The sequence below is a fragment of the Convolutriloba macropyga genome, chromosome 4 (assembly GCF_964194025.1).
Source record: "Convolutriloba macropyga chromosome 4, txConMacr16.3, whole genome shotgun sequence".
Taxonomy (NCBI): Eukaryota; Metazoa; Xenacoelomorpha; order Acoela; family Convolutidae; genus Convolutriloba; species Convolutriloba macropyga.
In genome coordinates, this window is record NC_134471.1 from 30,567,382 (window position 1) to 30,593,772 (window position 26,391).

At 35.9% G+C, this 26,391-nt stretch overlaps 2 protein-coding genes across 3 annotated transcripts in view; one reads left to right on the forward strand and one right to left on the reverse strand.

The window, feature by feature from the left end:
* The window catches only part of LOC142337607 (uncharacterized), a 30,299-nt gene extending 22,866 nt beyond the window's left edge, over positions 1-7,433 (reverse strand). Inside the window, exons 1-2 of one of the 2 annotated variants that reach the window (XM_075386955.1) lie at positions 6,080-7,432; positions 5,104-5,133 (exon numbers count right to left, since the gene is read on the reverse strand). In XM_075386955.1, coding sequence (XP_075243070.1) covers positions 5,104-5,133; positions 6,080-6,862 — 813 coding nt within the window. In that variant the 5' untranslated portion in view covers positions 6,863-7,432. Of the gene's footprint in view, positions 1-5,103; positions 5,134-6,079 lie in introns of both variants that reach the window. The other variant, XM_075386956.1, reaches the window with a different exon arrangement.
* Positions 7,434-7,669: 236 nt separating this feature from the next.
* Positions 7,670-20,103, forward strand: LOC142337608 (cilia- and flagella-associated protein 99-like). Its single transcript, XM_075386957.1, has 3 exons — positions 7,670-8,175; positions 14,474-15,432; positions 19,108-20,103. Exons 1-3 carry the CDS (start codon positions 8,041-8,043, stop codon positions 19,997-19,999), a joined length of 1,986 nt encoding a protein of 661 aa, XP_075243072.1. The 5' UTR covers positions 7,670-8,040; the 3' UTR covers positions 20,000-20,103.
* The last annotated feature ends 6,288 nt before the right edge of the window (positions 20,104-26,391 follow it).

A 26,391-nucleotide genomic window follows, 5' to 3' on the forward strand; every position in this document is an offset into this window, starting at 1 on the left:
AGTGCCATATTAACAAACCTCAAAGGAGATTGCCTGGTCTCTGAAGCTGGAAAAACTGAAAAAAATGAACATTTTCAAAAACCTGAAATGCGAATTTTGTCAAAAAATATGCTAAAATTTGTGATATTCAACAATTGAAACCTATTCCATAGCAACTAAAAAAATTTTCAGTAACTTACATTCAACCCCTGATGAGGTTTTCTGGCCCCTGGGACTCAAACAACTTGAATAATGATAAATGTCAAAAAGTATGAAAAAATTGCAATTTTTAATTAAAAATGCTGAAATTGACACGATAGCAAAAAGTTAAAAACCATTCCATTACCACTAGAAACTATGCAGTAACCTATCATCAACCTTTAATTGAACCCTAGAGGAGGTTTCTTGACACCTACGGCTAAAAAACTCAAAAAATGACAACAATTTTTATAAAATCTGAAAAATTAGTATCATTTTGCGTGTTTGTGTTTGTAGTACCAAAACATATAGCTCATAAAATGGTCATAACAAGCAATTTTGTCTCGCAACAGGCCTTCATCAACTTTTAAAAACCTCAACCTAAGACAAATCAAAACAAAAAAATCACAAAAAACATGAAAAATTGCACCATTTTGAGCCAAAAACTCCTAAAAATGACCTTTTAACCTTAAATTAAGGCCATCCCAGCAGCTGCACCACAATAAGCACTTGAAGGACCACTAAAACCTACTTTTGGGCCTCTAATGAAACTTAATGCCGGCTGGGCTTTACCTGTTTGAGATCAAAGTCATTGAAAAATGTGTGAACACATCTTAAAAAACAAAAAAACACAGCGCACCAATACAATTCAAATTCTTTTAATTGTAAAAAATCAAGAGAAGGCCAATAATACCCCCAGCTATCGCTGTGCGGCTATTAATAATATTAATGATAATTTAATAATAATTTCAATAAATATGGTTTCACCAGGCGTAGTAAGTCCCTAACGGTGCACGAATTTGATTTCTCTTAAACACTGTCCACCCATATGAGTATGATTTGTACTAAAAGCTCATCTTGGCTAAATCATATATATATATATATATATATATAAAATATATATATATATATATATATATATATATATATATATATATATATATATATATATATATATTTATATATATATATATATATATATTCTCTTTTGAATTTGGGAGGACTTGAATATGGACTATAATTGGAAAAATCACGCACCAGTGACACCGAATTGTTGTAGCTTTAAACTCTGTAGAAACAATGACATCGGCAACGCTGGCGACTACATTCTTTTGAGTATAAAAAAATTTCTCGTTAGATCGTGTTTTGGGATGTCCATTTCCCATTCCAAAAATACAACTTCCTGATCTATTACGTAGTCAGAAGCATCAAAATTACTAGAGCTAACGAAAAATAAGCAAGGAAAGATTGTTCGGACCGCTTTCCATTGCTACAGCTCTCATTCGCTGTGGGATGTGATCCGGAAACAATGAGCCATTGCCATTGCTCACATCCCTCGTTGTGGGATGTAATCCGGAAACAACGAGTCGGTTATTGCGGTAAAGATTGCCCGCCAGTTGGAAACTCTTTTTGCTAGTCGCTGTATATTTAATTTCTCTCTAACTAACACGTTGTTAACAAGTGAATGTACATTTTGCGGCGTAAAACTGTTTCGAACTTTCGAGCGTAAAAATTTGAAAAAAAATACGTCACACATCGAAGTAAAAACAAAACCCTGAGAGTGAATTTTCTATTCAACTCACAGGTTTTTGTTTTTATTTCGATGTGTGACGTATATTTTTTTCAAATTTTCACGCACAAAAGTTATTCGGACAAAAATTTAATGAGACAAAAATGAGACAATTATTAATGAGACAAAAATGAGACAATTATTAATGAGACAAAAATGAGACAATTATTAATGAGACAAAAATGAGACAATTATTAATGAGACAAAAATGAAACTGTTGTGCTCAAAACTAGATGCTTTCATGATTAAAAGCAATATAATAAGTGTACAAAACCAAGTAATTGAACCAACAAACCAACCTAACCGAAACATAGTTTCCGCTAGATTACTTCGCAGCTATAACTTGGAAAAAGTCAAATCTCAAAAACTACATTTAAAATCCAATGATTGGCTTTAAAGCAACAAAGTGCCACTCTATTACTTGCCAGACAAACTCAGCAAACTTTTTTCGTAAATTAAAGAAGGTAATAAAAAGGTAAATGATTGTTCCGACTCACTTTAGTGGGGGAGGAACTATATACTCAAACGGTTTTTTTTGTTCAGACAATTTTCGCCGATAGAAATATTAATCGTAGATGGTTGTGAGTGGTATGATGAGAAAGCTCGTCCAGCGTAGAATGTGGAATGAAAGATGTTTTCGATTTTCGTTTCTTAAAGAGCTATAGAAATTTTGCGAATAGTAGACCGATATTCGTTATTTTATTCACGTTTTCAAAATTAAGTCAATTTTTGCTAAAAATTGTTAATATTTTTATTAACAATTTTAACAAATTTTAGCAAATTTACTACTGCATTTACTAAAATTTTAGCGAAAAATTTTCTTTATTTCGTTTTTCCATACAGTTAATATTTGAACTTTTATGAACATTTGACTGATTTTCGTTGTTTCTGTTCACAAAAAAGAAACATTTATGTTTGATTTATCGTCTTTTTGTCAAACAATCCAAATCCATTATATTTGGAACAATAAAGTGTTCCCAATAGACGAACGGCAATACTTAGGCTAGTTTTGGTCTAATCGTTATTTCTTAAAGTCCAAAAAAATCTGATAGTAATAATCAGTTGGTTTTTTAAAAACATTTTTGTATTCCCCCCTGTTTTACGTTAATTACAGAAAGGGACAATTAAAATCAAAATGTACTAATGATAGGTTCAACTGGCTTCCTAGGGAGTTTCAAGGGAACCTATATCGTTTTTAAATCGAAAGCAGATGGTCGTTTTAACTTTTAGAAATCTATATTTTAAAAATGAACAGTGTGTTAAAGCTTTGCGACTTTCTTCTCTTTTTTCAGTCAACTTTTAGCTTAGATTCAGCAAAAACCAGTCACATCGGGTTTCTAATAGATTAAAATTTTGTTACTTCTTGTGGTTTTACGGTTTATGTAATGGTTTTTCTGCTTTGATACTACGAGTTTTCGCACAAAATTAAAATTTTTGGACATTTTCCCATTATTCAGGTTCTTTTTACGCTCTTGTCACATAAATGACAATTCAGGTGGCATTTTGGGCGTTTAAAAGGAAGGCACAATTGAAAACATCGGGCTTTTGGTGAATAGATCATGGTTTCAACTGTCTTCTAGAAGAATTTATTGAATTTTTTTGTCTTTGGTCGTTATTTGTCTTTTTGTAGTCGTTTGCGAAACTCTGCAGGTCTTAGCGTCTTCATATCGATGAACAAGGGAACCCATCTGTTGATTTTGGTCGATTGCTAGAGTTTTTCATGACTTTGAAATCAAACGTTTTGAAAAAGTATACAGATGTACTTGCAAAATCACATTTCTCTGCTTTTTCGCCTCTTTGTTACCTACTCTATGAAAACAGGCTGCAAATCAAATTATTTATTATGAAAAAAAGCACAGTTGAATATATGGAATTGGCTTCGATACATTTTTTTGCAAATGAATAAATTGTTTTTTGATTTTCGCATTTGTTTGTCACTCTTTTTGTACTCCAATGAGAGATACATAACTGCAGGTCTTAGCGACAATAATTCAGTGACTTTAATTTTTATTTATTATTTAATTGGAATTTTTTTCTATTTTTCGTTCTTTTTGTAGACGTATGACATATTCTGATTAATGGCAGATCTTAATGCCTTTTTCAAGAAAAAACCCTATTCAGTGATTTCAGTTGTTTTAGAAGAAAATATCAATGTACATTTAAAAATTTCACTTTTGTTTTTTTTAAAAAAAAGAACTTGTTACCCAGTCTCATTATCCAGCGGTCACATATCTCACTATTGGTTTTTATAGAAGGCGCAGTTGACTATATCCTAATTTTTACGGATTAGATTATGGTTTTAACGGCTTCGATGCTGTTTTCTTGCAAAAAATTAACTGATTTTTTGTTTTTCTTCTCAATTTGTCGTTTATATTTGTACGACATATTCTGGAAACTGACTGGCCTTTATATTAAGGTAAGAATGAAAAACAACCTATTTAAAGATTTCAATTGATATCTAATGGATTTTATTGTATTATTGGCTTTCGAGAAGACAAACGTTTTTTTTTTAACTTTGTCCTTTTGTCTGCTTGTTACCGAGTCTCATCAAAAACTGGTCCCACGTTTTTTCTAGCAAAAAACTATCTAGTTTGTTTAGTTTAGGTTTTAATTGCAAAAAAAGACATTGAGTTTTGGATGTAAATGCTTGTTGTTATTTGATTTTTTTGTTTGTCGTATCTTGTAGTCTTAATAATGACAAGTCTCATCGGCCCACTAATGTGGCATTATTTCTTTTAATAAGCGGCAATAAGAGTTCGAGGCATTCATTTTAATTCATACACCAATTATTTTTTTCAATATGTGAGAATTTTTGCAAGTTTTCTATCTCTTCCTCATTTGCTCGACAATTAAGCCAAACTTGTGGATATGCGGGGTCGGAACCTTATGTGCGAACGCACATTACTGAGCCTCCTTGTATATACTAAACACAAAAGATAATTTTTCTCAGAAATCAAACAAAATAGATTTCTTAGTTGTTATTGAAGGACATCCCTGTTCAATGTTCAGATACGATGGCGGAATTTACTCAAGTTAACTCTCCTCATCAAAACTTAGCGATCTTTGCGTCTCATAGTGCAGATCGAGGACGTCAAAATGGGAGGTGCAAAAGCCAGCAAATTTAGATCGAAAAGATATAGGGCAACTCCTTTATTGATCCATATCTTTGCATTATCAATAATTTTGGCAAAAAGTTTCCCCAATTTGAAAGCGTACGACAATTATTCGCCTGTGATACGTTCAACAAAACAAAATAAATATGCAATAAATCTACAAACAAACAGATGGTTATAGATCTGTGATGAATATTATGTAAGTTGATATAATAAGAGTGGTAAAGAAGACACTAAACTTACCCATTTTCCTTTGATTGCTCTTTTGAGCACCTTTAAACAGAACACCTTTCTTTCACTGCTACATCAACACGGGGGATTAGATAATAAGCAAAAACTCGATTAGACGAAAGCAATTCTTGCAGTCATAATGCAACAATTTTCAACTTGACACAACGTCAACTTGACGTAAAATAACGCCAAATTTTTTTAATTTTTGGAAAAACTTTATATTTTTCAACTCACTTGCATGAGGAGACAGATGTTAGGGACAGTGTCATTCTTAACGTGTTTTAAGTGTTCGCAAAATTTCTTCAAAGGTTTCTGCCTGGCAAAAGCAAAAATTCATTTAGTCTAATCCCGCCTTCGCCTATTATCCTTCTCCCGAGTAGTTTCACCATTCACTATTTAAGGAAAGCGTTCACTGTGGTAAAGGATTGATATCGGATCTGAGTGCCGATTGGATACGATTTTGCAGTAATTCGGTTGAACCCGAATTATGTTTCCCCAATGTAGTGGGAATTGAACATACCCTCAAGTATACCTAAAGATCCTAAAAATGCGAACTTAATACGTTTTGTGACATTTTAAAAAAAACTCTCTTGCTTTGAATAAACATGCAGAGTTTGTGGAAGTAACCTTAATTTTGCATCCTATGGAATATGTACTTTTCATCCTCAAAACATGATATAATTAGCATGTCAGTTACTACCGGGGATTACGTGCAGAGAAGTATTAACCTACTAACCTTATTATCTTAGTCCAACCACACCTCCCCCCCCCCCCCTCTAACCATTTAATGAATGAGACCGTAATTTCAAAATTTCAAGTCCATGAATTGCCGACCACTATGCAGCTTCCTCTGTAGAAAAAATTGGGGCCTCTCCCATTATTGCCCCCCCCCCCTCCACTTAGTGGTCATTTAACGTATACCTCCACCCCCAAATCAAGGTAATTGTACCATAGTGACGGGGTCATAATTTCTTGGGGGAGACATTACCTTTTTGGCAACCAAGGCCAAGTTATTAAACAATTTATCTCTTTCCAGAATCATTTTCTGAAGGTCAAAAGTTTGCATCTGAGGGTCATTGTCAACCGCAGCAACCATTCCTTGATCACCAGATCCAGTTATTGCAGCAATGCCCCCACTGAGTTGTTCAGAGGTACTGCAAGCCACGTTCAGGCTACTCAAACTTTCGACCGCAGTTCTTTCCAACTGTACACTATTTTCATCTATCATTGACCGACTGATACCTGGATCCCTTGTTGAAGTGTCCATCTCGGAATCATTTTCAATTAATTCTGGCCTTGTTGAAGCAGTAGTCTCTTCAGATTTTTCAGGCAAAATCGAATCCAGCGTTTTGAGTTCTTCCAACTTGTCAATTTGTGATTTTAAAGCATCTTCGATTACCTTATTGGCTTCCGAATTGTTTGCCAGTCGCAACTCTAATGAAGCATTAGCCTTTTCGTCTTCTTCACTTGTAGCATACTTTGTTGTTTCTTCGTCGTCATTTTGACCTTCCGAAACAGGCAGCGAGTCTGCAGTTGGAGATAGAACAGATGTCATAAGGCTACTTGTAGGCAAATTCGAACTGGATCTGGTCTGAATTTTGATAAGTTTGCTGTTTTCCGTTTGCTTTGTCGAATTAGCAGCAGCTTTTTTGTCAACAGGATTCGGTCTCTGGTTTTCTTCTAAATTTGCAGTGGACTCTGTTTCGGCTAGTTTAGATCTTTTGTCAGTGACCTGTTGCTTTCTCCTTTTGTCACGTTGTGAATTTGTCATTTCGTCCAGCGTGAACTTCAAACTTTAGTTTTGTGTTGTATTTATAAAAAGTCTCTTAATACTGACATGCGTTAAATGTCTGGCTCATGGTTTTCTTACTCGTTGTGACTTTTACTGATTTCTGTGATGACTTCTGAATAGAATCCAAGAGAGGTCAAATTGAAGATAAACATCCGCAAACAAAAATTCAGGAAAGAAATGCAAACGAACAGAAAAATCTAACAATTCAGTAACTTAATAACATTTACAATAAATGGTTAAAACAGCTAACTATAAATCTCAGTTGAAATTTTTTAAAAATCAGCCATAGTCAAATGGCAATAAATTTTTTCACGGTCAACTATTACAGTGTAATTTTTTTGCCGCTGATCTCTGCTGAAACGTGATGTATTATTTTATACGTAATCTTTTCATTGTTTACTTTTGCTAACACTGTACATATAATTCCAAAAACCATGTGGCCTGCTCTATTGTGTTTCAGCTGCACTTTCAATTATTAATTTTGTTACGTAATATCTTCTATTGTTTTGTCATTCAAAGCGACTCTTGCTAAGCACTTAAACGCGCTCTCTATTTAAACGAAGAGCTGTATACACTATTCACCTTTAGACCAGGTGATTTTTGCACCGCACATGAATAATCAACGTTTAACCACAACCAAAAATACTGGATCCAATAAATATAATATATACAGCAGCATTTTAGAGTGAAAAATGAACAAACAATAGCGAATAATCAGACCAAAAAGCGATGAACGCAACTCAAATGCAAGCTTAAACATGTATAACGAAAAAATCTCACCTGTTTTTTTAAGCAAGAAACAATCTTTGTTCCATAAAAACGCATGTGCTCAAAACTCGAATTTTACATGCAACTCATTGAGTACATTCAGAAATGAATACATGCATTTAACTTAAAACCATATTTTTGAAGCTATACTGAGTGAAAAACAGAATCCGTCAAATATTCTCAAGTATATCTAATCCCCAAGATTTGATAACTGTTTCAGTTGAAATTTGGGCAATATTGACTGAGAAAATCGTTGTTCTTCTCGAGCTTATATAGACCAATATTTTAGTATTAATTTTTTATTTCTATAGTTTATTTGGAAATACATTTGCAAGGTTTCGTAATTGAGGAACGACACAGAGAAGCATAAGATTTTGATCAGCTTGATTATGGAAGCAGGGGAACTATTCCAACACTGTGTGGCTATTATTGACTCTTACCGACCATTGGATGTATCGGCAGACAGTCATGCAGAGGACTACATCAAAGAGAAGAAACTGGCATCATGCAGTGCACAGGACAAGGCATGTATCATTTCAGATCTTTTCCTTCTGTGCCCCCCCCCTTCAGTACGTTTTCCTCCCCCGAGCTACAGAGCACGGGCCATTACATAGTAAATCATTGTATAAAAATATGGCACGTGCGTCTGGGGGGGGGGTGCAAATAATATTCACCCAATAAGCTGGGGGGCACAAACGGAAAAGATCCATCATTTCGAAGATCTGTTCCGCCGCTTTTGCACCCCCCTTCAGTACGCTATGCAACCCCCAGTCACAGAGAGCGTCCATTAGATAGTAGAAAAACAAGTAAGTAGTAGAAAGGTAATGTCCGTGTTGTAGGGGGTGCAAATAACAATCATCCAGAAAGCTGAAGCTGGTAGGGAGCATAGACAGAAAAGATCCAATTTCGAAAGGATAATTTGAAAATAAAAACGCACCGTAAAATATAGTGTGGGAGTTAACTCCTTGCAGTATTGATGACTTTTAGAAATTATATCAACCGCATTTATACTATAATGGGTGTAAGGTTACTATTTGAGGTGGAGATAATAGGAAAAACAGTATTGATCACCCTACCAAATGATCACAAGATCTGTATTATAAAGATGAGCAATGAAAAAATTGACCTTTTGTTTAAGTTAGCTGCCTTTCAAACATCTGAAAAGGGAATCGACAATTAGGAGTCATATGAAATTATAAACAAATGCTCTCGAATTATAAACAAATGCTCTTGACAGGCGGGTCAATTCAAATCAGAAGTGGCCGCAGCCTAGATAAAAATTTATGGGTGCAAAAAATTCTGCCCAAGTAGGGGGTTAGGGGGTTCAACTTCCGGCGTTCAGGACTCAATCACTGACCAATCGGCTATCATGCCCGTATGATAACTTGTTCTACACTTGTTTTGGTTTTTGCAGAGACTTAATTTCTGAATAAACGGCTTATAATAAACTGCATTTGTTCTAAATTTCCTTAGTTTCAATTGTATAATAAAAAAAACAGATAAAATAGTAGTGTGACTGCCAATCCAGAAACTTCTTGTGGTGCACCAATCTTGCTGCATCTAAGCCATGGACGATATGTGGTCCTCGGGTTAGGGAGCCAGCAGGTTGCATTTTGTGGGGACAATAAAAAGAAAAACAGGATAAACCACCCTACCAAATGAATACGCGGAATGAATACGAAGATCTGTATAGTAAAGATGAGCAAAGAAAAATTGTCCTTTTGGTGAGTTAGCTGCCTTTCAAACATCTGAAAACGGAATTGACGAACCGGAGTCATGTGCAATGTTAAACAAAGGCTCTCGAATGACAAGCGGGTCAAATTAATTCAGAGGGGTTGTAGCCTAGATAACATCTCCGGGTTCAGAAAACTCTGCCCCAGAAGGGGGTCCAACCACCGGCGTTCCAGACTTAATCATTGACCACTCGGCTATCATGCCCTTTTGTCAAGCGTGATAAAGTCACAAGAGAAATGAAACCGAAAAATGTTTTAGAAAACACCCAGGCACAGAAAATTTCGCACAGAATACAACGTTTACAAAAGTTGCTTCGAACTTCATTCGAGAGAACTCAAAAATTTGCTCAGTTAAACAACCAGTTCGACAAACAGATCGAAATATATGGAAATTAGATAAAAACACGTGACACGGTTCACAAACAAAAAATTATAATCGAACATGTCAGATTTCTAACTTCCATAGTGAAAATGACAAGAAACGATTATTTAATTTATAAACAGATTCCATTCAGAGGAAACCAGTGTCAATTTCGCATCTAATTAAGAGGTGCTCCTAATTGTTGTTAGTGTTGTAGCTGTCGCAGAGCTACAGTTCAAGGGTAATTATCGCGGGATATCGGCGCTTATTGCCGTTTCAACTGTTTCCTTAGTTGCATTTGTATAAAGATTAAAATAGATATTAGGATTTTGACTGCCTATCCACAACTTGCTGGTGATGCAGTGACATTTCTGCATCTAAGCCACGGTGGTCAACATGCGGTCCCGGGTTAGGGGGTTATCGTCATTATGGATAATGGTATAAAATCGAGCCAGTCAGCTACCTCTTCTGGTATTTGCCACAGGTCAATCACTTTTAGGTCGGTGGTGTTCTTACTGCAGTTGAAAATGTGATTTGTCAGGCGGCGATACTTCACAGTTGGGACAGCAGTTATCAACGTTGCTATGAATTGTACTCAAGAAGGAACTCAGCAGGGGGCTATAATTGATATTTCAACAGGGGGCTGCATGACAGCGTTTGTTATTCCTCTGCTATTATTGGTGGAGGTGAGCCAAGTTGCCTGTTGTCTTTGTTTAGCCAAGTATGGACCGTGTGTCGGTGGAAGCTTTTGATTGCATTTTTGTATTCTTTGCGAATTATTTGTTCTTTATTGTTCGTGTGTTGTTTCGCACAGTCCCCATAAGTATCAAATATCATTTAGTGCGGGTCTCATGGTACAAAAAATGGTTATAGAAAGTTTTTTGTGACCAGCACGGTGGCTCTGCTAACTGCCGGGCAGAAGTTGCTGCACTAACATTTCTGAGCTTCAAAAGGCTGGATTTCCACCTCATTGTTTGAGTCAAAGCTTTCAGACATTTTTACATAGCCAGTAATTGCATGAATGGCGATGTTTTGTTGTGTTTACAGACGGTTCACTTGTGTTCTGATAGTGGAAGCCTAAATGGGAGCACCGTAGTTCAGGAAGCTCCAATGTTGAACAGTATTGGCGACAAAACAGCACTTAGGGGACACCCTGTTTGGCTTTTCTCACTTTGGTTATTTGTTATATCGTATGTAAGAAAACCTGCCCTCTAATTATGAAGCGAGTGTATTTGATATTTGGTAGTGATGCCTCATTTATGTCTATTAGTAGTAAGTTGTGATAAACCGCGTCGAAAGCGGTGGTGAGATCTAAGGCTAATAGTAGAGTACCGTTGCAAGACTTGTTTTGATGAAGGCATTTTTGGATTTCGTTGGTGACAATATTGGGCTGTTTTTGTTTAGTGCTCAGGTCTAAGAGCGTTTGTGTTAGTGGTGCTCTTAATCGAATATCTAGCCTTAACAAAATGACATTCTGTTAAGCCGCCATCTTACTCAAAAACTTACCTAAAGCATAAATGGCAGATTGCCAGAAAAGAGCCGCAATAGCTTCGTAGATCTATCTGCAATCTCAAAATGATAGTTAAAGAGGCAGACAAAAACAGAAACTTTTTACAATAACTGCTGAGATGTTACATTTTGATTAAGAATCTGTTTACCGTATTGCTGCTTCTATTAGCTGCTTTCAAATAACCATTAATTGGATTAAGACGCACTCCCCTTATCTCTTTACAGTAAAGGAGAGTCAAATTCATAGTGAGGAAGTCATATTTGAGAGTGAGGTATGTTACGAAGAGTGAATAAAGCAATTCACGCAATTCGTAATTTGTAGGTGTGAAGTCATATGGCCGAGTGATTGTGAAGTCATATGGCCGTCTTGAAATAAAAAACATAATAGGACAAGTCATGAAACAATTCAAAGAATTTTCAATGACTAAGCCACAAAACTAGACCAAAAGGGACTACGAATGGGTTGGGAAAATCATATAGAAAAAAGGCCTATCATAATTATAAAAAAAACAGTAAAAATCCCAGTCCAATCGCCGCATGTGAAAAAAAACGCGAAAAAGCAAATTCTTTTCAAACACCGTTTTCTCACTGTACTTTAAAATTAGAGTGATAAAATTTTACGCCGCAACACCACTCGATTTTCGTTCTACTTTGTTTCGGCGTGAACAAAATCACTTCTCCAATTTGGCGTCAAAAATCGTGAATATGTACGAACAGATCTTTAAAAAAAGACAGTACAATTCAAATTACTTGAATTGTAAAAAAAACCAAGAGAAGGCCAATAATAGTCCCCGCTGCCACTTCGCGGACATTAACAATTGGATATTTTAATAGATGGGAATACAACATTAAAACAACTAAATGTGTGATAAAGTGGATTGAAAATAACAAAAATTAACAAAAGTGTTTTCTTTCATTCATAAAAAATAAGTTAAATGGAAAGATGGAGATCTTAAAAGTTACAAATTCAAGTAAAATTTTGTTGAGTGGATTTGAAAAGTCTACTCATCGAGTATGTCGCAATATTTAGTACATAATTATGTACAAACTACGCCAATAACTAAACTGGGAAATATGGAGCAATATTAGGCTTTAAAACGCAAAAAATTTTCTTTCTCGGATACTCCCTTAACATTTAGGGTGATTTGGATTAAAATAAACATTTTTTCTCCAATTGGTTATGTGAAAAACCAACTTCGAAGAAATTGAAAATAAACAGTTGATTTAGAGATTTAAAAGCACTGAAGACTGAATGATTAACAAAATTTCATCAACAAATTTATTTTTTTCTGAAAGACGTTGGGTTGACAGTAATACGTTGCGCAACCAATTGTTTTGTTCAGTTGCTCAATTTCTGTTCAGTATTGAAGTAATTAGCAGAAACGGTCGAAAATTATTTCGATTTAGAAATATTGGTATTGAAGCCAAACAATTGGTTATTGGGCAAATGTGAGCGTTTAATAAAACATAGCTGGCAGATTGCCAGAAAATAGCCGCAATAGATTCGTAGATCGGCAGTAAAGAACAGTAAAAAAGACAGACCAAAAAAATCGTCTTTTCATTCAGGGCTGATCTGTTATATTTTGATTAAAAATCTGTATAAGTTACTGCTGCCTCTATTAGCTGATCTCAAATAACCTTCATTTAGACTGACACACACCCATTTGACCTTATCTCTTTGAATTAAAGTAAATTAAAGTCAATTTCAAAGTGAGGAAGTCATTTTTGAGAGTGAGGTAAGTCAAGTGTGACCAAAAATTTAATCACGCGCATGAACAAAAAAACTCGCTCCACTAAGAGCGAAAAATGACGTCACACATGCAATTCAGTTAAAATTGCATGAACGAATGAACAAAAAGTGGCTGTGACGTCATATGGTCGTAACAAAAATCATGACGACGAAATAAAAAAAACATAGCAGGACAAGTCCTGACGTACAATTCAAAGAATTTTCATTGACTCAACAAACAACTAGACCTAGAACGGACAATGGGTGAATTGGGAAAACCATTTTTAAAAATCAGATAAAAAACAAAAAAACAGAAAATCAATGTCACCAATAGCGAGAACTGAAAATTTAATTCAAACAAAAAACTAGGCCTAGAATGAGCTGTGAATTGATTGGGAAAACCATTTAGAAAAAATTCCGATCCCAAAAAATCGAAAAAACAGTAAAAATCAGAGTGAAATTGCCGCATGTGAACAAAACCACTACCGAGAAACCGAATTTTTGTTCAAACACCATTTTCTCACTCTACTTTAAAATTAGAACAAAAAATTTTCACGCCGCAAAACCACTCGCTTTTTCGCTCCATTTCCTGTTTCGGCGTGACCAAAATCACTACTCCAATTTGACTTCAAAAATCATGAAAATGTGTGAACAGATCTTAAAAAAAAAAGACAGCGCCCCAATACAATTCAAATTCTTTGAATTGTAAAAAACCAAGAGAAGGCCAATAATAGCCCCAGCTATCGCTGTGCGGCTATTAATAAAAGATTGAATTTCATGTAGTCCTAAAGTAATCCATGAACTCTCAGAAAACCTAAGTGCGAGAAGTCATGATTCAGACAAATTTGAAAGCACTGAAACAAAAAGAAGATGTAAAGCTTTCGCAGTCGTAAAAGGGGCGAGCAGTCGTTGCAGCAACCGTTTACCTCACCACAAATTGAGACCATAGCCGATTTGAACATTTAATTGAACATAACCGAATAGCGGTGGAGGAATAGCTCAAAACGTGTCGGTATGGAGTTGGCTTTCCTTTAGCTAGATTACACTAAAGAAGACTAGCCCCACCGGAGGGGTGGGGTGGTCACGAAGACTAGCGAAAAAAGGTTCAACAAAATACCAGACCTCCCCCTCATACCACATTTGTATGGATTGCTCTAGCGAAAGCGAATTGTTCCCAAAGGTTAGTGAGTTCGAAGAGGATCATCCAGTACTTCCATTTAATGAGAAAATTTCATTCAAAAATTTTGGTATGATTAAGCACCTCTTGATTCATGGGTACATGTTTGCATTGGCTTGCATGACCCTTTGAGGTAGAATAATATCAAATTAAAAGAAAACCTGATTATAAGTCTTTAATCATCCAGGAACCATAATCATTTTGATCTGAAATCAGAAGCTTGAAGCAAAAATACATTAACACATTCACTCAATTCATTAACACATTCATTAAAATGACAAAAACAAAATTTGAGAACACTCATTCATTTTAGGCATTTATGATGGAGATATTTGGAGGCTACATCCGCCATCGAAAAGTAGTTGACGTGGTGGTAGAATCATTTTTCAACTCCGATGGACATCGATACGTTCTATCAGAGAAAAACACATACACAGTTGCATGCTACACAATTTTATTCCGAGCTGAAGAAATGGGTATTGCCAAATTAACCGACTTCATTATATCTCAAGATTGGTCAAAAATGTGGACATTTTGTCGCTTCTTGATCAATAAACAGAACCTTTTAACATGGATCAAAGACGAATGGCGTAAAATTTATGAAGACGATTATGTGAATGAAGTTTTGCTCGGTCCTTTAATAGATAACTTTGATTCCTTGCATTCGATTGTTGACTTTTTAAGAGAGCTTCAAGATACAGACGCTGAACCACGTGGGCACGTTATCAAACGTGACCCGACAGTTCCGGAGCCGTTCACTCTGACGAAACCCAAACCCAGAAAAATTCCAACACCAGATGTGATTCCCAAAATGAAACCAGTCAAGAAAATACCAGCCAGTACATATCAGGAACCTGAGACGCAGAAGAAGATTGCTGAAATACGAGATCAGAACCGTCAAAAAGCTCAAGAGAATTTGATGAAGGCTAATCAACTTCAGTTTGCATGTGCCGCGCCTGGAAAAGTGTCACGAGAAGCAACCGAGCGTTCAGAAGAAATAGTCCAATCCGCCGACTATGCCACTCGGTCTGGTGAATACGGAAACTTCAAGTCGGCCCCAGCTCCAAGCAGACCCAATGATGTTGCCGTGAAATTAAACACTGCCACAATTTTACGGGAAGAGCGTTTCTTCAAGGAGAAAGAAAATGAAGTTATCAACAAATTGGAGCAACTCCAAGCCGGAGCAAAAGATTCTTCTGAATTTCTACAATGGCAAAAAGAAATGCGACAACAGGATTTTGACCAAGAATTGGCGAACATAGAGAGACGAAGGTAATACCCTTTACTGTTTTTGTTCTTTGTCATAGTTCTTACCGATAGACACCATTACTCGTACGCAAAATATAGTTAAAGAGGATGATCCTTTGCTGAATAACAAAGACGGCTCGTGCGAGTCTGTGCGTAGCACAGAATGCTCCAAAATACCTCTCAATGGAACCTCGTCAATGCAAAAGGTTTGTCACTGTTCATTTAGGTCTTCTTTGATTTTTCCGAAAAAATAGGCGTGGAATTTTTCAGGCAATTGTATTGGTGGTAACTGTAATTTTGACACCAACTTTGAAATGTTAACTTTGTAACAGCCGCCGTCAGCTTCTCAACGGCTATTATTTAGGCGCTCGCCTTTTTCTTAAGTCGCTTTACCTTATGATCATGTTTTTTAGTTTAAATATGTCATGCTATTTATGCCTGACTTCTAATTACCACACTCACTGATTAAACTGAATGGATTTTAAACTCTTCCAGGTATTGAATTACATAATGTAAAGACTGCGATCGAGCAAAATCAAAAGAAACGTGATAAATATATAAAGCACCGTCATGAAGTCATAGTGCATTAGATTATCGAGGTTCATCAGTGATTGCTAGCTGGCATTAGCATTATGCTTTACAGCCTTCAGTTTAGAAGCTGAAATAAGTGATATTTTAGAATGTAACCGAATATGCAGAATATGAACACCAAATAAAAACACTTTGAAATTTTAAAAATGCCGTCAAATTCTACCTCTTTTTTATTTCTCTGTTTAAAGCCTAATGTGCGTCCAGCGGTTTAACGGCGGGTATTTTCCGGCAATTTGCCGGCCATGTTTGAAGTTTATAACAAACTTTTTTCAGTTCTGATTTTTTGAGCAAAAAGGAAAAATATATTTGTAAAATCTCGCAAATGTGTCACCAACGATACATAGAAACACCCAGTTTTAGTTTTGGACCAATTTTTAAACAAGTTAAAGCAAATAATTAGTTTCTCTAATTTTGCCATGATTTCTGAGTTTTTGCGTTCTGCCTCCATTTGTGTCCAAAATTTAAAAGAACTAAATATCTCAGACTTTCTTTCTTTCTCTCATACACATACATCCGACGCGCATTACAAACACAAAGGCAATCATAAATACCCAAGAAAGCACACGCACAATACAAAACGTCGACACAGAAGAAAGCTCAAAATTTTCTTGTCCACTTTTCTATATTCTTGCAGACGCGTTATCAGCAAGATTCAAAAACAAAATTTTGGTATTTGACACATTAAAACCGCAACTTGTAGCAAATATTATGTAACTTTTTAGTTATAACAGTTTTTTACTCTGCCTCTGTTTGGGTCTAACTTTTGAAGGAACCATCTCTCTCACACCAACTCCGTTTCTCTCTCTCACTTAAAAAACATTACAAAAACTCACACCCATAAATACACCCACAGAAGCCTGCACCCACAAGCACAAACAAACATTACCACCAATAAAAAACTTAAATTTTTTTTTAGCATCTCATCTTTAAACAAAGTTGACAAACGTTTATTTGTCTTGATTTCTTCGGAAAACCAGGTTTGAACTTCTTGAGGCAATTGTATCCCTAATCGTAAAATTGACACTAAAATCTAAACGCACTTTTATATTTTTTCGAATTTCTGTCTAATTTGATGTTTCATGAGCATAATGGAAAAAATAATTTTTCCAAAGTCAGCAAGATCTAGAAACACAGTGTCGGTATCAGACAACTTTAAGACTGCAATTTGCGGCAATAAATGAGTAATTATTCCAATTTTTAATAATTTCTGACAGTTTTTGCACTCTGCTTCTATTTGTAACAAGCAGTAAAGAAAATTATTTCTCTCTTTTTCTCCTTCTCTTACAAACATGCCACACCTTAGAAATAGGCACACCCATACATCGCACACACACCACACAATTACAATCCTCGCCACCAAAGAAAAAACATTTTTGAATGATCTTTACCCAATGTTCGTACCCATTCATTTATGATGTGATTATTCTATAAAATTAGATGTATATTTATTGAGTCAATTGTATCGATAATAGTAAAAATGAAACTAAATTTTGAAATAACCGTGTCTCAATTTTTTGTATCATGAGCAAAAACGGCCTTCGTTTTAAAAAATCTCGCAGATGTGTTAACAACAAGACAAAATAAACATAATTTTGTTTTTATTCTATCTAAAACCGCAAGTTTTTAAACTTTTCTATCTTAAGGAATTTTTAATATTTCTTACAGTTTTGCACTCTGACCCTATACGTCGCTTACAGGTAGAGGAAATTTGAGAACCGTTCTTAAAAACTCTTATTTAGTAGCGTTAGCAAAGATGGGTTATATAAACATGGCATTTTGTCAATTTCACTCTTTTAAGCAAGTTTTTAAAGAATTACAAAATATTATTAATTTGTGAATGTAATAATTGTGAACGGAAAAAGAAGCGAATTTTTTCATCTTTGAAAAGGATTTTTTCATATAAAAACCTTCACAATGATAAAAAATCTTGTTTTTTAATTTGCAGAAACGCCCAAAAACTCAGTTGGAAGAGCCACTACAAAGCAGAGAAATGAAAAAACTTTCGTTTTCAAAAAATATTAACGTGTTTTAAGTTTTCCAACCTGGCAATTCATAAACCCTCTAAATCTTAAATTGATCTATATTTCATTATACTAGAGGAGATTAGTGCGCATTATGTGCTCTTGCATTAAAAAGAACAGAACTAAAATCGATAAGAAAAGATTTCCTCCTGTTTCAAATAACGAATGTGGTTTATTTGGTGTTCGTTTCATGAAACCATCTTTTTTACGTCTCCAAGGTTTTGAAAAAATTCAAATAGCTACTTCTGACGAAAAGATAATAATTTTTTTAAGAACTCTATAATTCAGAAAAGAATTCAGTTTTCTGCTTTTAGTTCTACATTTTCCAAGTTGGTTTTTGCTATTTTGAGAGCTCTAAATTGCCTGAAGTCTTCAATTTTCCAAAAAAAATTTTTGATGCAGAGGAAAAATGTTCCGTACTATAATTCTTAACCAGCAGAAAACAGAGACATATAAAAATGTTTTGCAAAAACAATTTTGAGAAAAAATAATTCATTTTTTGGAACATTCGGTCATGTAGTTTAAACTGTTAATTTTTGTTTAAAACTTAAAATAATTGCTAAAAAATCTCTTTCTGATCTAACTAAATTTACTACAAATTTTCCCATTTGTTTCTATTTTAAATTTCAATGCGAATCTGTCACCCCCTCCCCCGAGCGATGTTTTATTCCTTCGAAATTTTGCCCTCCGAGTTCCCTTTTTTCAGATTTGATAAATTTCTGATAAATTATTATATAAATCAAAACTAGATCCAGGGGCTACAAAATGGTGTCTTTCTTTTTTCTCTACGATGCGTAAGCAAAAAGTGAAAATTTGACTGAAAAAAGACAGCAGCCTCGCATATATCCCCCATATTTTTTTCTAAAAAAGTTGGAGCAATAATAAGTTCAGACAACCTGACGAAGGCGAAATTGTAGAACCAAAGGAATACAAAAGTACAAAAAGGAATCTGATTACATTGCTTAATGAAATAATCTCGAACGTATTAGTATATCTTGTTCTTCAGTTTAACAAAACTCGTTTAAAGTTCACTTCGAGCAATTCGTGTATAACCTGAACTTATACCAATTCTTTTTTATATTTTTAGACTGGAAGGTCTACTCAGTCATGAAGAAGCAATTCTGGCCAAAAAGAGGGCAGCTGAAATCAACCGAGAGCGTGCCAACTTGGTGAAAGATGAAGCAGCCGCAAGAATGCGACAATACGTTGCGATGAAACTTAAGGAATCCGAAGAAACCAGAAAATTAGTTGAACAAGTAATTATGGGACACAAAAACGCCAAGCACGCAGTCAAGAAAATTCAGGACTTCAAACAAAAATTGGCTCAACAAATGAGTTTGGAAAACAAAGAGCTTCTACGTAGGGCATTCGAGGAAGCGGAGGCCGAAATGCAGCAAAAACAAGAAATAATCCGTCAAATTAGGGTTTTGGAAAGTTTGCCACGCCCACGAAACAAATCTTTTGACCCAACAGAAATTGCAGGATTCGGTTTGTTTGGAGAAATGTCTTTAGCCGAATTACGTGAAAGGTTAAACTTAGCAAAAATCAATCAAGAAAAAGAAGAAGCTGAAAAACGTGATTCAATTTTAAGGGAAAAGGTTGAAAAGGAAAACCAAATTGTAGAAGCTATGGAGACGATAAACAGGCATCGCAGTGAACAAACACGAGCTGCAGCAATTCGTTTAGAAGAGAAACGTCGAGAGCAATATAGAGAAAAACCAGAAACGAACAACCCAGAGATTCAAAAGCTGCAGAAGCTGCTTGAGCAAAAGAAACAAGAGAGAATAAACAGACAGATAGCAGACCAATCAAACCCTGCTATTTCAGCTGTCCGAATGAGTGATTTGAAGAGGGAGAAAAAAGATGTAGAAGCAGGCAGATATGAAAGCATTGACAAAGGTCACGAGGCAATGGTCAAAAGACAGGCGAACGGTTTGACTGGAAGCGCTAGAGCTAACAGAATAGCTCTCGGGTCGTAATTAATATAGCTGATATCAAAACTTCAAAAATATATATAACATTTGGAAATATCTAATTTGATTCGAAACTAATTTCGAGTAGAAATTCAAACATTCTGATTTCACACTAGGACCCAAATGGTGAAACTGTGAACCACTCGTGAGTTCCCAGAAGCCTGATCTACTATTACTACCAGGCAGCATGTAAAAGTAAACCCATTACCGTCGGACAAGTTTTTGTCACGCGTGGCAACGACCTTAGTAGTAGTAGTAGAATAGGATTTGAAGACCATTCTTCTGGGTTTAGCACCAATTCAAGCGGATATTATGAAGTTTTTGTATCAGGACCTTATATGGCACGGTGTCAAAGGCTTTCACAAAGTCAATATACAAGATATTTAGGTCTCTGACTGCTTCCTTGTTTACTGTATCCTTTTTGTCAAAATTTTTGTACACTGTATCCCGAAAGAGTAGTAGTTGTAATGTTTCCGATCGGTTCTTTCGGAAACCAAACTGATTTTGACGGTGTCTTACAAGTTGATAAACTTCACCAACATAATTTTCTGGTGAACTTTTTATTTGCAATTTAGAGGACATACTTGTCCTTAGCAAGTCATATTCCATTTTTCCCGTCATTAAATATTGGGCTCTTCTAACTTACTTTCCAATATGTGCAATAAATTCCCTTGTTAATTACTGATGGGAATATGAGTGTCGCCGTCATCGTGAGTGAACTACTACAATTTTCGGATCCATTCTGTTTCGCCCCCTCCCCAGTGTTCTTATGACCTCCAGTTAAAAATTTGGGTCTTTCCCATTATAGCCCCCCCCCCAGCTTAGTGGGCATGTAACCTATAGCCCCCCGATGAAAATTCATAACCACCTCTTTAACACAAAATCGGAAATCGATGTAGGCGAGCCACTGAAATTAATAACCACTTCTTTAACACAAAATCAGAAATCATTGTAGGCGAGCCGCCGGATGACGACATGGGCTTGCCCATTATAATTGATTTTAGTTGACTTCTCATAACCGCATTTCAGCTGCTACAGAGATAATACGAAATGGCTCCTATGAACTTAATGAAAAAACCTGGACCCGTTCCACGAAATAATGACGGCGATTGGAAAATTCCAGCATTCGATACTGGAACAAAACAAAACCTTGTAACCCACAATTGTAAGCATAAATGATGAATTTAATTGTATGCTATAACTTGATTTTTTTTGGGGGGGGGCGGCTATAATTTTCTGGGGGGGGGGGGGGGGGCTATAATGGGAAAGACCCAAAAATTTTATGTTGATAAATAGCACGTTGCTATGTATAAAAAAGCACGTGCGACGGGTGGTCGTAAAAAAATTTTCCTCACTAAGCTGGGGGGGGGGGGGGGGGGAGAAACAGAATAGATCCCAATTTTTCAACAATAAAATTTTAAATTCATCTTGTCTTGTTCCGCGGACTTGTGAATACTCAGATCGCTGACGATTTTTTTTTATTTTAATGCAACCAACTTTTAAAATTTTCAGAACCTGTTCTGTGCAAAATATGAATTTTTTTTTCATGATTGAATGTGCATCAAAATGAGTTAAAGGTCACAGTCTTTTGTTTAGCAGTCGTTATTATCAGATCCTTCAGATTATTAAAGGTGGTACTTGTGGATTTTTAGTAAAAAAAACAAAAAAAAAATGCTTTTCATTAAACTGTTTGCTTTCAAAGATTTCAGCTTCATTTTTTGACAGATCACTGTCTAAATTAAATAGTTTTTATTAAATAGTTTCAGGTTATAATGTTTGTTCAGGGCAGCCGTGGTGGCCCTTGTTTGTAAATGGTAATTGTTATTGGAGCAAGTTCTCTTCACCATTCCTTGGAGAGGTGGACAAACATCAAGAAGCGATTATCCAGACAAGTGACCACGAAGCCAGGATACAATCTTCACCGAGGAGCTCAAGATAAGTCTCAAATTATTCAAAAACGACTTCGATTGATACCGAAAAACGAGCAGTTGATTATTTGGCACGATCTAATCAATAACTCTGTGACAAGCCCCCGCAAAGACCCCAGAAAGCCACTTACCCCAGAACAACTTGTGAACGAAATCAAGAATATCAAGCATAAAGCAGTTGGAATAGTTTACTGCGTAAGAGAAGGAGCACCAGACGTTTACAAAGAGCTGAAGGGAACGGGAATACCTGTTCTACACATCGTAAAGGACCTTCTCTCGAGGCGAAAGCAAAAGGACAAAGAACTTGTTCGCAGCTACAGCCAACTACATCTTGCACCACACCTCGAAATCAAAACCCTAACTATTGTACAAAATCACGGTGACAATCTAAAAGCGATTATCAAAAAGAAACACAGCCCGTCTCAACAGCAACGAAGGAAAAAGCAAAAGAAACGAAACGCAGCCAAAATTTGAGTAACTCTAGCACTAGGTTTGTTTTGTAAATTCCTATTGATTGAGTTCAATTGGAATTGATCAAAACCAGTTTTTAGTCCCAGTCGTCACATTCAGCAAAATCGTTTTGCTTTTTTTAAGACCTATCGCAATTTCAATTCAAAATTTTTGTGAAAATCCTATTGAGTCAGTTCAGTTGGAATCGATCAAAAATTTAAGTCTTCATCAAATTATTTTGTGAAATTCCTGTTGATTAAGTTCAATTGGTCTTGATCAAAAATTTATGTCAACTTAGTAAGTTCTGTGAAACTCCTGCTGATCAACTTCAACTGGAATTGATCAGAGCTTATGAAACAAATGGGAAAAAATTGTAAGACCTGTAACAAGCCAATACAGGCACAAGAGAAAACATATACATGCGTTGCCTGCAACTGTCATATACACATGACGACAATTTGCACAGGACTTTCCTCGGCCTCCCTCAACGGGATAATAGATCTTGGAAACAACATTATGCTTCTCTGCAATGAATGCGTGGACAAAAACGAGCGAGATAAATTCATAAGTTGTACAACAATGGCGAACGTGACCGAGAAGATAGAAAATTTGGACTTTAGCAATCAACTCAAAAACATGGAAAAAAGATTGACTGAACTTGTAGACAAAAAGAGAGAAACCGCCATCAAAACAACTTGTGAAAAAGATGATAAAACTTATGCTGCCGTGGTCTCCGTGGAATCCACACAGGAGACAGATAGGAAACTTGGAAAGTTAATTAAGAAAGAGAAAGGCGTCGACAACATCAAACAAAGTTTCAGAATACAAGGGATCCCTGAAGATCATAACAAAACAAAAGCTGAAAATCTTGTCCCCACAACTGACGAAGTAAATGAAATACTGAGTGAAATAGGCGTTAGGCCTGAAGTGAAGGAACTCAAACGACTAGGTGAATTCAAGAGAGAACGGAAGAAACCAAGAACTCTTTTAGTAACGGTCGCTAACGAACATGAAGCGAGAAAGAATATCAAGCATAAAGTAGTTGGAATAGTTTACTGCGTAAGAGAAGGAGCACCAGAAGTTTACAAAGAGCTGAAGGGAACGGGAATACCTGTTCTACACATCGTAAAGGACCTTCTCTCGAGGCGAAAGCAAAAGGACAAAGAACTTGTTCGCAGCTACAGCCAACTACATCTTGCACCACACCTCGAAATCAAAACCCTAACTATTGTACAAAATTACGGTGACAATCTAAAAGCGATTATCAAGAAGAAACGCAGCCCGTCTCAACAGCAACGAAAGAAAAAGCAAAAGAAACGAAACGCAGCCAAAATTTGAGTAAGTCGAGCACTAGGTTGGTTTTGTAAATTTCTATCGATTGAGTTCAATTGGAATTGATCAAAACCAGTTTTTACTCCCAGTCGTCACATTAAGCAAAATCGTTTTGCTTTTCTTAAGACCTATCGCAATTTCTATTCAAAATTTTTGTGAAAATCCTATTGAGTCAGTTCAGTTGGAATCGATCAAAAATTTAAGTCTTCATCAAATTATTTTGTGAAATTCCTGTTGATTAAGTTCAATTGGTCTTGATCAAAATTTTAAGTCAACTTAGTAAGTTCTGTGAAACTCCTGCTGATTAACTTCAACTGGAATTGATCAGAGCTTATGAAACAAATGGGAAAAAATTGTAAGACCTGTAACAAGCCAATACAGGCACAAGAGAAAACATATACATGCGTTGCCTGCAACTGTCATATACACATGACGATAATTTGCACAGGACTTTCCTCGGCCTCCCCAACGGGATAATAGATCTTGGAAACAACGTTATACTTCTCTGCAATGAATGCGTGGACAAAAACGAGCGAGATAAATTCATAAGATGCACAACAATGGCAAACATGACCGAGAAGATAGAAATTTTGGACTTTAGCAATCAACTGAAAAACATGGAAAAGAGATTGACTGAACTTGTAGACAAAAAGATAGAAACCGCCATCAAAACAACTTGTGAAAAAGTTGATAAAACTTATGCTGCCGTGGTCTCCGTGGAATCCACACAGGAGACAGATAGGAAACTTGGAAAGTTAATTAAGAAAGAGAAAGGCGTCGACAACATCAAACAAATTTTCAGAATACAAGGGATCCCTGAAGATCATAACAAAACAAAAGCTGAAAATCTTGTCTCCACAACTGACGAAGTAAATGAAATACTGAGTGAAATAGGCGTTAGGCCTGAAGTGAAGGAACTCAAACGACTAGGTGAATTCAAGAGAGAACGGAAGAAACCAAGAACTCTTTTAGTAACGGTCGCTAACGAACATGAAGCCAGGCTAGCCTTAGCCAAAAGTATTGAACATTGAGAGGAATTAGCAAAGAGAAATATTTATTTGCTACCAGCTCTCAGCAAAGAAGATGCTATCAAAGAAAATGCAGCAGCATGTAAAAGTAAAACCATTACCGTCGGACAAGTTTTTGTCACGCGTGGCAACGACTTTAGTAGTAGCAGTAGAATAGGATTTGAAGACCATTCTTCTGGGTTTAGCACCAATTCAAGCGGATATTATGAAGTTTTTGTATCAGGACCTTATATGGCACGGTGTCAAAGGCTTTCACAAAGTCAATATACAAGATATTTAGGTCTCTGACTGCTTCCTTGTTTACTGTATCCTTTTTGTCAAAATTTTTGTACACTGTATCCCAAAAGAGTAGTAGTTGTAATGTTTCCGATCGGTTTTTTCGGAAACCAAACTGATTTTGACGGTGTCTAACAAGTTGATAAACTTCACCAACATAATTTTCTGGTGAACTTTTTTATTTGCAATTTAGAGGACATACTTGTCCCTTGCAAGTCATATTCCATTTTTCCCGTCATTAAATATTGGGCTCTTCTAACTTACTTTCCAATATGTGCAATAAATTCCCTTGTTAATTACCGATTGGAATATGAGTGTCGCCGTCATCGTAAGTGAACTACTACAATTTTTGGATCCATTCTGTTTCGCCCCCTCCCCAGTGTTCTTATGACCTCCAAATAAAAATTTTATGTTAATTAATAGCACGTTGCTATGTATAAAAAAGCACGTGCGCCGGATGGTCGTAAAAAAATTTTCCTCACTAAGCTGGGGGGGGGGGGGACAGAATAGATCCCAATTTTTCAACAATAAAATTTCAAATTCATTTTGTCTTGTCCAGCGGACTCGTGAATATTCAGATCGCTGACGATATTCTTTTATTTTAATGGAACCAACTTTTAAAATTTTCAGAACCTGTTCTGTGCAAAATATAGAAATTTTTTTTCATGATTGAATGTGCATCAAAATGAGTTAAAGGGCACAGTCTTTTGTTTAGCAGTCGTTATTATCAGATCCTTCAGATTATTAAAGTTGGTACTTGTGGATTTCTAGTAAAAAACAAAACAAAATTTGCTTTTCATTAAACCGTTTGCTTTCAAAGATTTCTGCTTCATTTTTTGACAGATCACTGTCTAAATTAAATAGTTTTTATTAAATATTTTCAGGTTATAATGTTTGTTCAGGGCAGCCGTGGTGGCCCTTGTTTGTGAATGGTATTTGTTATTGGGGCAAGTTCTCTTCACCATTCCTTGGAGAGAAGGACAAATATCAAGAAGCGATTATCCAGACAAGTGATCACGAAGCCAGGATACAATCTTCACCGAGGAGCTCAAGATAAGTCTCAAATTATTCAAAAACGACTTCGATTGATACCGAAAAATGAGCAGTTGATTATTTGGCACGATCTAATCGATAACTCTGTGACAAGTCCCCGCAAAGACCCCAGAAAGCCACTTACCCCAGAACAACTTGTGAACGAAATCAAGAATATCAAGCATAAATTAGTTGGAATAGTTTACTGCGTAAGAGAAGGAGCACCAGACGTTTACAAAGAGCTGAAGGGAACGGGAATACCTGTTCTACACATCGTAAAAGACCTTCTCTCGAGGCGAAAGCAAAAGGACAAAGAACTTGTTCGCAGCTACAGCCAACTACATCTTGCAGC

Excerpts from the sequence above, each read along its gene's own strand:
- LOC142337608 (XM_075386957.1), top strand. The coding sequence starts at position 8,041 with ATGGAAGCAGGGGAACTATTCCAACACTGTGTGGCTATTATTGACTCT. Across the intron at positions 8,176-14,473 it reads CATGCAGTGCACAGGACAAG|GCATTTATGATGGAGATATT; the intron begins GCATGTATCATT and ends CATTCATTTTAG. Across the intron at positions 15,433-19,107 it reads GCGAACATAGAGAGACGAAG|ACTGGAAGGTCTACTCAGTC; the intron begins GTAATACCCTTT and ends TTATATTTTTAG.